At 40.5% G+C, this 10,099-nt stretch overlaps 1 protein-coding gene across 1 annotated transcript in view; it reads right to left on the reverse strand.

The window, feature by feature from the left end:
- Window positions 1-10,099, reverse strand: part of URM1 (ubiquitin related modifier 1) — a 24,588-nt gene that overhangs the window by 13,955 nt on the left and 534 nt on the right. Inside the window, exon 2 of the mRNA XM_006024300.3 lies at window positions 6,459-6,529. Coding sequence (XP_006024362.1) covers window positions 6,459-6,529 — 71 coding nt within the window. The remainder of the gene's footprint in view (window positions 1-6,458; window positions 6,530-10,099) is intronic.

Raw genomic sequence — 10,099 nt, forward strand, 5'->3', positions numbered from 1 at the left:
GGAGACTCTCCAGGGCTTTGTCCATTCTGGTTTTAAATGGCTCAAGCAACATGGTGCTTTCATTAAATCCCAAGAGATTCTATGCTGTTGCAATTTGGAATCTTCTCATTCAGCCTAAATTTTCCTGTTGTTAATTTTACCCTCTCAACCCTAAGTGTGCAATGTATAATCATACTAAATGTCACTTCTCTGTCTTGACACACAGGTAGGTGACCTCCACACCCAATTCTTATATCTATTCCTCTACTCATCTCTTGCTTTCACACTCTGGAACAGCTGATGCTGTATAATTTAAGGAGCTCCAGCAAATCCTGCGACATTTGGCAGAGTTATTAAGTATAAACACGCAATTTCAAAGCTTAGATGAAAACCTCCCTTAAACTGATTTTTTCTGGGTTAAAAAAAAAAAAAAAAAAAAAAAAAAAATCAAACATTTCCAAGGATTGGAACAAGCTGACTGAGAGGGGGAAAACAACCACAGAATCCATGGCATCCTATTTCAGGGACTCCCTGTCCACTGAGGAATGCAACTATTCATAAAGGGAACCTGCTGAGGGAATCCCCTGCAGCCTGGCACCATCCATTCATACAGAAAGCCTGTAGAGGGATTTCCCTGGTACAGACTCACTCTGCCACTACCAGCTGGGCAAGACAGTGTCTTACACTGACTCTGCCTCATGCCTCCCAGGCACCTTTAGTGTTGTTTCAACCATTTGGGTAAGTCATTCTTCCCTACTGATCCTACATCCCCTTCAACAGCTATCCTCATTTTATTCCTCTGAAATACACAAGCCCTGTCTGGCACCAGCTCTCGACTCATTTTTAGCAGTTACTTTGCTAACATTATGCTTTCATATATAGCAAGGACCATTAAGCCAACTCATGTCCACCCACCCCACCACCCCCACAGATACACCATCAAGCCCCTCAGCTACACTTGAAAGGGGAAAAGAAAGAGCCAGTGAGATGATCAGGATGGGGGAATAAGGGGGGGAAGATTTACAAGAGAATGGAGGTAAGAATGGAGCAGTTTGTGGGATAAAGGAGCTGCAGAAGGAGCTTTACAGATGTGCAGAGGGACGGCGTCTCATTGTTTAATTAAGCAGAAAGTGGCTCTTTTGAAAAGCAATTTTGCACAGGAGCTCTGAGCTCAGCAAACAGCTCCTGCGAGTGAGGGCAGGAGGAGAAAGGAACAGCTGGCACTGTGAACCGTGTGAAACGCATGCTAAGCAGTTTAAAGGGCCAGGAACCTCCTTGTCAGCCTATGCTCTGCTGCCACCCTTTAAACAGTGGTGTCATGACAGCAAATACCACCAAGAGAAAAGAAGAGAGCATGAGGAGTGGGGGTGGGGATGGGGTGGAAAGGTTATCCTACTAGGTGTCTGTGTGGTAATAGGCTTGGTTGGGAAACGAGGACTGAAGAGCCCAGCTTTGCCATCACAGGGATTTGGTCACACAGAAGAGAGACGAGTTTCTCTGTGCCTGGGAAGTTCCTTCTTCAATGTGTTAGACTGATTTGATCTAAAGCAGAGGGTTAATGCTGTTCCCACTACACTGAGCCTGCTGGGGGGACACTAGGACTGCACTAGTCCCGTCCCACAACCAAGTTTTAATTTTTCCATCTTTCTTTCTGATAAGACATGCAACTCTGCCTGCTCAGTAAACCCCTTATAAACAGCATGCCTGTTTCTTTGGGGCAACAGCCAGGAAACACCAGAGACTTGATGGAGAAATAACACAAGCAGTCAGAACAAATTAAAGACCTATCCACATGGCTGGATCTACCATGGCAGGTGCTGCATTCATGGGACAGAGCCTAGATGGGCTCCAACATGGCTCTCCCCATTGCTGTAGACTTGGCAGTGCAGGCTGGGGTGAGAGGGGGTTGGGAGCCAGGGCTCTCAGCCTCTACCTCCGTCTCCACAGCTATGCTGAGGTTCTCCCAGGTAAGTCACACCGTCTCTGCGCTCCTCATTTTCCTCATCAGTTAGTATATTGTTCCCTACAAAACAGAGGCATGGTAAACATGAAGATGCTCTTATCTTCTTCTGAGGAGGGAAAGCGCTACAGAGCAGTTTGAAAGGATTAGATACTATTGTCATGAAGTTCCATAAATAAAGCCAATGATTTTTTAATTTTAATTTTTCTGACAAGTTTCTGTATTACTAAAAATATTTCAAAAATGCATTTCAAAACATTTGCTTGTAGAAGTGTCACATTTAATAAACGTAGCAATAAAAACCTTTTGAAATAGTAATTTCTCATGCACAGCTAAATATCACCATAAGGAGCATTTTGCACTGGAACTGACTCTTACTCTGAGTTTTATTATCTCTCTGGCAGTTAGGAATTACAGTCAGGCCTCACCCTTATGGTGTACGGCATGGGTGGCCACCCTGTGACATGAGTGCCACAAGTGGCATACACAATCTGTGTGTGGCACATGGCAGATCAGGGAGGGGAGAAGCAGCACAATGTCAGATAAGGAAGGAAGCAGAAAGCAGAGCAGGAAGCACAGAGTAGGAAGCAGAAAGAGCAGTAGATTGGGCATAAAAATGGAATCAGAGTGGCCCTGTGGGAGAGTATGGGACCAATCTGTGGCATGCCTGTCAAAAAAGCTGGCCCCCACAGGTATACTGTACCTGTGTGAACTATCCTTTCTGTATTTGAGGGCCTAAGTGTGAGAGATACCAAGTCCTTCTTCCGAGGTGCTGATTGCCCTGAACTCTCACTGATTACAGTGAAAGTGGATGATGCTTCACACCTTCCAGGATCAGGACCTTGGACTGTAAATTCTTGGGGGGGAACGCACTGTGCTCCCTTGTATTTAGTTCAGAGCCATGAATGCATTCAATAATCAACAAATAAGGACTTTACCTTTACCCCACCCTTAGAAATTTGGAATAACCATGTTTCTTCCCCTCCATGTGAGGCTTCAGATAAAAGGGGAAAAAATGTATGATTACCAGAACATTTGGATTCAAGTGTTGTACTTCCAACCTTAAAATGTCAAATAGCGTCATGCGAGACTACCAACACATTTCAGACTTATTACTACTTATGCTTAAACCCACTCTTCCAAAAGCAAAAGCCCCTCCCACTTGACCTACAGGAACATCTCCATTGCTGTTAGCAGTATAGGACCCATGAAACAGAGCAGAAAACTTCCCACCAGTGACATTTTAATGAGCACCCTTATCTTGGCATACAACGCCCAGTGGCACATGCAGAGCTACATGTACTTTCTAACTGTTCTTAGCCAATGTGACTTCAACCCTGCAACTGCTACAAAGGTTAAATGATGCTGGTTATTTCCCAGCCTTCCAATAGTCAGTGACTTTTCCCTCCTGAAGGCCAAACCCACCAACTGTAAATCCAACCGAGAAGGGGAAGGTGCTCTGACATCTCTTGCAGCAGCAGGTACACAATGATCTATTTGATTACTGAAGCACTTGGTCAAATTAACTGTGGCTTGTTTTGGGGGGGTGCTGCCAAAATCAATTTCAGTTTTTAATTTAGGGCTTTTTTCCTTTATGCTCCACTGTCTAACAGCTTCTTAGATGTTTGAAAATAAAGTTGATTTCCCTGCCAATTTAATCCTCTCTCCACGTAACAAATATTTTTATCCTCTTCATTACCCTTTTCCACCTACTATAGTTTTATGCACAATAAGCCAACAAGACATTAGTGCCTTTAGTCTCTCTATCAGCATATCAATGAGATCAAAGTTGTTAGCACAATTCTGGGAAAAGTATTCTTGTGCATTTAACTTCTGCTTTTCCTTCTGAAGCACCTGAGAAAATATTAGATGGGCCTGGATACACTATAGCTTGCATCTCATACTTTTGTTTGCACGTTCCTCACTGGCAGCACAGCAGGTCACACACCAAGTGCGAAGACTCAGGATTCCACAGCAGAAAGAGCTGCTAGCACATGGCTGCATGCTGTGGTCCCATTTGCAGCTCCCACTTCTCTGTGCTTCTTTAGCCTCCCAGCAACCCACCTCCCCCCAGCCAGTCAGCAAAGAGAGAGAGGGGAGGGGGGGGAAGAGTTTTTATGCACAGGCTGATAAGAAGAATCTGGCCATGATCACCTAGTGTCTACTATTAGTAAATCACTGAAATTGTCGCACAATAATTTTTTTAAAGCATCAGTATTATGTAAAGAGCACTACTCAAGACAAATACAGACCACAGGCTATTTTCCTCCCTTAAATGTAGTTATGTTTGTTTATCAAGCTTCCCATCCTACTGCACCTATGTGATATATCAAAAGTCTAAACCAGTAAAATACAGCTGGGCCCAACATCCCAGAGAAGCAGCTGATCTGCAGAAAGAGGACAAAGAGAAAAAATAACCCAAGGGGAAAAGAAGAGTGGATAAGAGAGACCAGAATGGTCAAAAATAATCTTGATAGCTAATGAAAGCAGTTAATGGGATTATAATTGTTTGCATTTTGTTCTAGAACTCATAGTACTGTTTTCCTTCAGTGTATAAGGAGATGAATATACAGTATAAAGGAAGCAAGTAGACAAAAAACTCTGAACATGGGTGAGCTGCTTGTTTCTTTAAACACAAAAGTCCCAATCCTGCTGTCCTTACTCAATGAAAACTTCCACTGACATTAATGAGAATGTTTCCTGTGAGAAGACTAGCATATCAGATCCCCAGATATCTGTCCACGGACTGCTGCATTAGTATTTTCATAATCAATAAGGAAGGCACTTGGCACTGGTCACACTGTAAATCAAATGAGTTTACAGAATGTTTTTTCTGATGCGGTTCTGCTTCGGATTTCCATGCCTATATTACCAGCCAAACTTTTGCACACCTGAGCTACTGGACCTTATATCATGAGCACCTGAGAACAGAAGATCTTCAGGAAAGTTATTTTTCAGGCCAAATCTCACTGACATCAATGAAATCTTCCCAATAACTTCAACAGGAACTGAACTGGACACTTCATACATTTTATATTCTACTACTATCAGCTACAGAAAATGTTTCAGTATTCATTACATTCTTGTGCCCACTGGGTATATGCATCATGTTAGATATAATACACAGATATAATGCATACTATTTGATTTCAATTCCTTTTATCCCAACACTTGCTCATTGTATAAATACTGGTAATGTGCTGCATGGTGAACAGATATTTGAGGCTTCCACAGCACCCAAAGAACACAGTACTGCAGCTCAAAAAGTTTACTACTGAAATAAATTGGAATTTTGCCTTTTAGTACTTTTCATGTAAGGATTTTACTTTATCAGCCTTAGAATTTAACTACTAAACCCTCCTGCAAGGTACAGAAACGTTAGCCCCATTCTAGCAGCCTGACAAGAAATGCTACATGATATGCTTTTGGTCACAAAGTGAATCAGTGTCAAAATGAAGAACAGAATCTATTCTCCAGTGTGCCAGCCCCATATCTTTAATCATAAGATCATGCCTCTTCTCAAAACTCCCATTATCATTTTATTTATATGTTGTTTGTAGCCAGGGATCAAGAGTTTATCTGTCTGGGAAGCATTTATACTTGCCTTTAAGTACTCTCAAAAACAGCAGGAGGATTTACAGTCTTAATATGGACAGCATATAGATTTAAATATTAGCAACTAGTCTCTCATGAATGGCTCAAGTTCACTGATATCTTACATGATTTCAAAGCTTATAGTTCCAGTTTTCAAACAGTAAAAGGTGTTAATCTAACAAAAAAATTCAGACTATATTTGTGCCAGCACATTGCAATGAAAGTTTCCTCAGGTGTGGGGCCAAGCAAAATAGTAATCAGAATGATATATTTTTCACTGTTGTTACCATGCATTCATAAAGACAGAAATTAATATTGAATATCACTGGAACAGTCAGAAACCCTCCATACACAAGCATTTTTTTTATTATTATTATATATGCAGAACTAAAGAGAACTATTTTACCCCCAAGGTCCACACAATTTTCAAGCTCTAGCTCTGACATTCTGGACTGTGAGGCTTAAGTCTAATCAAGTGTTCTAAATTAATATAAAGACAATAAAAATACACTGTAATGTGAGCATATATCCCAGTCCCATATGGGAATCCACAGAGAAAAAACAGCTAATGGGCACCTTTGTGGACCTATGAAAGTGAATAGGGACTTTTTGAAAATATTTGGAGGCCACAGATGATTAGCATTCTGCAGAGGTGGAAGGCAAAAAAATCTCTAAAGCAGTGAAGCTACTCTGTGGGTTGCTTAGAGGATGAGAAAGGTGCTCAGCTAATTTATGCTTTGTATTTACTCTGCAGGTTAACTACTGTCTGCCAAGCTAACTAAATCAATAGCATGGCTGAAATTGTCTTAAAACACATTGATTTTAGTTGTAAACTAAATAATGGCTATATAAACTGGCTTTGTTTTTCACATGCATTTCATTTGCTGTCCTTTTTTCAACTTATTTGAAAACCACTAGTACTCACAAGGCTCTTGCTGACAAGGCAAAGTCACCTGATGTTTCTTAATGCCATCAAACAAGAGTTCTGCACCACCTCTGAAAGAAAAAGAAAAAAATTCAGTCTGTTTCATCTGCAAGTGAAACAAGTAACAAAGAAACTGATTTATTCAACTAAAATACAGAAAAAATAAAAAATGGTAGTGATTATATTTGGAGTATGACCCATTGGACATCTGGTTTACCTAAATCATAATCTTCTTGGGGCAGTGATGGTCTATTACTACAATTCTTCATTTTTTCTTTTTCTGTATTAATAAGCAGGAATTCCAGCCCCAGGCTGGGATCCCGCTAAACCAGACACTATACCAACAGAAGACATTTTGTCCCAGAGAGCTTACAAACTGTTGGTGCAGGCCCCTGCATAACCAGGATAACATCAAGGCGAAGCCCCTCCAACACTAGTGCAATTTGAATAATATTTTGGCCCCAAATGCTGTCTCTGGTACCTTGTCATATAACATCTTTCAGCAAAGGGTCTCAAAATGCCAGACCAACTTTTAAGGCTCAAAAAGAAACCATGGAATATGTATTATTCTCAGTTAACAACCAGAAAGAGACGGAGGAAATGAGCCAGGCAAAGTCACACAGCAAGTCAGAAATGGAGACAAGAACAGAACCTTGGAACCCAAACAAAACCTCCATGGCTTAACAACTGCTCAGCATTCCTCCCAGACGCTCATTTTAGCACAGACTCGAGCACAGTGTAAGCAGCGAGCAGAATCAAGGGTTCTGGACACAAGTTGAGCTAGCCAGGACATATCATGTGTTTACACCCTGTACTGGCTCCCTACTGAAAAGAACACTTCAGAGTCTCTATCTGGACACTCAGTGCTTACCAAGGGACTGGCCTTAGCTAGGGCACAAATCAGTTCTCTCTGCAAGTACAAATAACTGCTCATGACAACTACCAGCCTCCAGGAGAATAACAATGTTGACCAATAAGCAGAGGCTTGTAAATGCAGGAGACAACATTTTCTTCAAAGCTAGTCTAAGATTATAACTGCTTTAGAAACATGAGGATATCTAACTGAGGGTATCTAACTCCCTTAGGCTCTTTTGAAAAGCCCAGGCCAATTGCAAATTTCCCATCTGTGACTCAGATTTCCTCACAATAACACCCCCCACAGGCCGCCGTCATCTGATCCCAGCATGCTTTCCTGCCTAGGCAGGGGGTCAGACTCAATGATCTTTTGAGGTCCCTTCCAACCCTAGCATCTATGAATCTATGAAACCCACTCCTCATCCTCAAGGGATGAGTCCTACAATCCTACACTTTACAAACACAGATCATTTCTCTTCTTGATGTTATAAATCTGTAAGCTACCCCCATTTTTTATGAAAAAGGTTATAAAATCTTAGCAAATAATTATAGAAACAGACCAGGACCCAAGTACTATTTCCAGAGCTTCTGTTAATATTTTGTATGACTGTGGACAACTCACTTCACCCCTCTGTACCGCATAAAAGAAGCAGATAATTTACTTACTCACAGAAGTGTTTGAGGTTTTATTGATTTAACAATGCTTTAAACAACTTGGATTATGCAATTACCATATAGGACAGTACACACATTTACACAGCAAGGCCAACATTTTTAAAAAGTGTCCAAATATTTATTCAGGAGCCTATACATTTAATTTTCAGAAATGCAGAGCAATCAGCAGCTTCCTCAAGGCTGGTAGGAGCTATTTGTGGCTCATCTTTCCCAAGAAATTGAACTAGATAGACACCTAACTTCTTTATTTTGATTACTGACTTCAGACATCTAGTTGGGCCTGAAGTGTAGTTGCTGCCAGAAGCTTACACTCCTTCAGTTTAAGGCCGAGAAGATATTAGATTATGGATACTCCGTTGGTTCATAGGTGTGACCAAACCCCGTGCAAATATAGTACATTCAATACTTGCAAAGTCCCACTTAATTAAAAACAGAATGTTAAATAAATGTTTACTTCTACTATTCTTATATATTATTTGTACCATTTCTTACAAAGTGGAAAACTGCCTCAATGAAAAGATGTAATAAAAGCAGCAAATATCTACATATTCTGGAAAATAATGAGCCTACGTGTTACTTAATCCCTTCAAATCCAATATCTAAAAATGTCACACTAGGATTTTCTTGGCTCTGCAACAGAAAAGCACAATTGAACCTTTGTTATGTTCTCAGCAGTTACTTATATACAGCATCTCTCCTAAAGGCCACTCTGTTGGTGTTCTTCCACCAGCTCACAAAAAATAGTTATCTGAAAATTGAAGCAGCAATTATCAACTTTAGCTGAGATTCACGCAAAAGAAAAAGTCACAGTAATTATATAAAAAACATTTTTTTATATAATGAAAACAAGGTCACGCTTTGTTACTGCAGGAATGTAGATGACTAGATAAGGTCCTTCTGTAAGGCACTAGCTGTAGAGAACTCAGCTGTGATTGCACATAGAGAGCTCATTTATGCATTTCCAAGACAAGCAAAAATGCTTCTTACTCTTCTGGGAAAATGAAGAGAGCTACTGCAGCTGGAAGCTGGGTAGACTGAGGAAAAGGGCATTTAAAGGGTTATGACGTGTATTTATATGAGGTGGGAAGGGGGAAACAAAAATCAAGGAAACAGCAGCTTTTTAGCTTCTGTAAGAGAAAAAACAACTTTAATAAAATATGAAACCAATCCAAATGTTTCCACAAGTGTTTTTTGGATTTCTAGCTTAAGCTTCAAAAAAAAAAAAAAAAAAATTCCAATGTCTACAGGGTTAGCAACCCAGGCATCATAGCAATAAGAACCTGAAAACAAAATTTTCGAAAAGAAAAGCAAAAAGGACTTGATAGCTGACACCATCTGAGCTGAAAGAACTGTAAGAAGTAAACACCATTTATACATTGAAAATTAATTCAATGGTTAAAAATGTTTTAATAATCTACAGCGATGTGTAACAGAAACAGGAAATTGTTTATAATATTGTTATAAATTGTTTATTTTTTCCATAGTTGCAGTGGGTTAATCCATCAGTAAAACCAATGTTTTATAAGGTAAGAAAAGTATTCTTCTCTAGGAGAAGACTGAATGGACAGTTCTACCTGTTAGCACACACAGAGGCAGCATATAAAGACATGCATTTAGGCCCTTGCAGAACAATATCTACAAGAAGAACAATGTTAAACAAAAGGCTACTGGATCGACTGTACCAGTCTACTGAACTAAGACCACAGCTGTACCAGCCAGTGCCTACTTCCCATTAAACTGTGTCCACTCTCACCAGGAACAGACCTCAGCCAATCACAGGAAGGACAACGTGAACAGTGCAAACTCTATTCCACATAAGAGCCTATCAAATCCAGTGGGAGGTAGATAGTGGCAACCAACACAGGCTTGTCATTAATACAGAAGGAAAAGCCAAAGAGTCCCAAAATCCCAGTGCTAACCCTTGCTGAGACTTTTTAAAAAAATAACTTGTAGGTTCCTCTGAACAAACCATTCACTTTTTATCCTCTTTTGTGGCTCGTAGCTCAAGCACCCCCAGCTCCTCACCAAGGCCTTAGTGCATTATAACACACCACAAGATTGTGGCGAACCTGGAGAACTGTTGCCCAAATGTGACTTTGCCTCTGGCAGGA

This window comes from Alligator sinensis, unplaced genomic scaffold, assembly GCF_000455745.1.
Source record: "Alligator sinensis unplaced genomic scaffold, ASM45574v1 scaffold388_2, whole genome shotgun sequence".
Taxonomy (NCBI): Eukaryota; Metazoa; Chordata; order Crocodylia; family Alligatoridae; genus Alligator; species Alligator sinensis.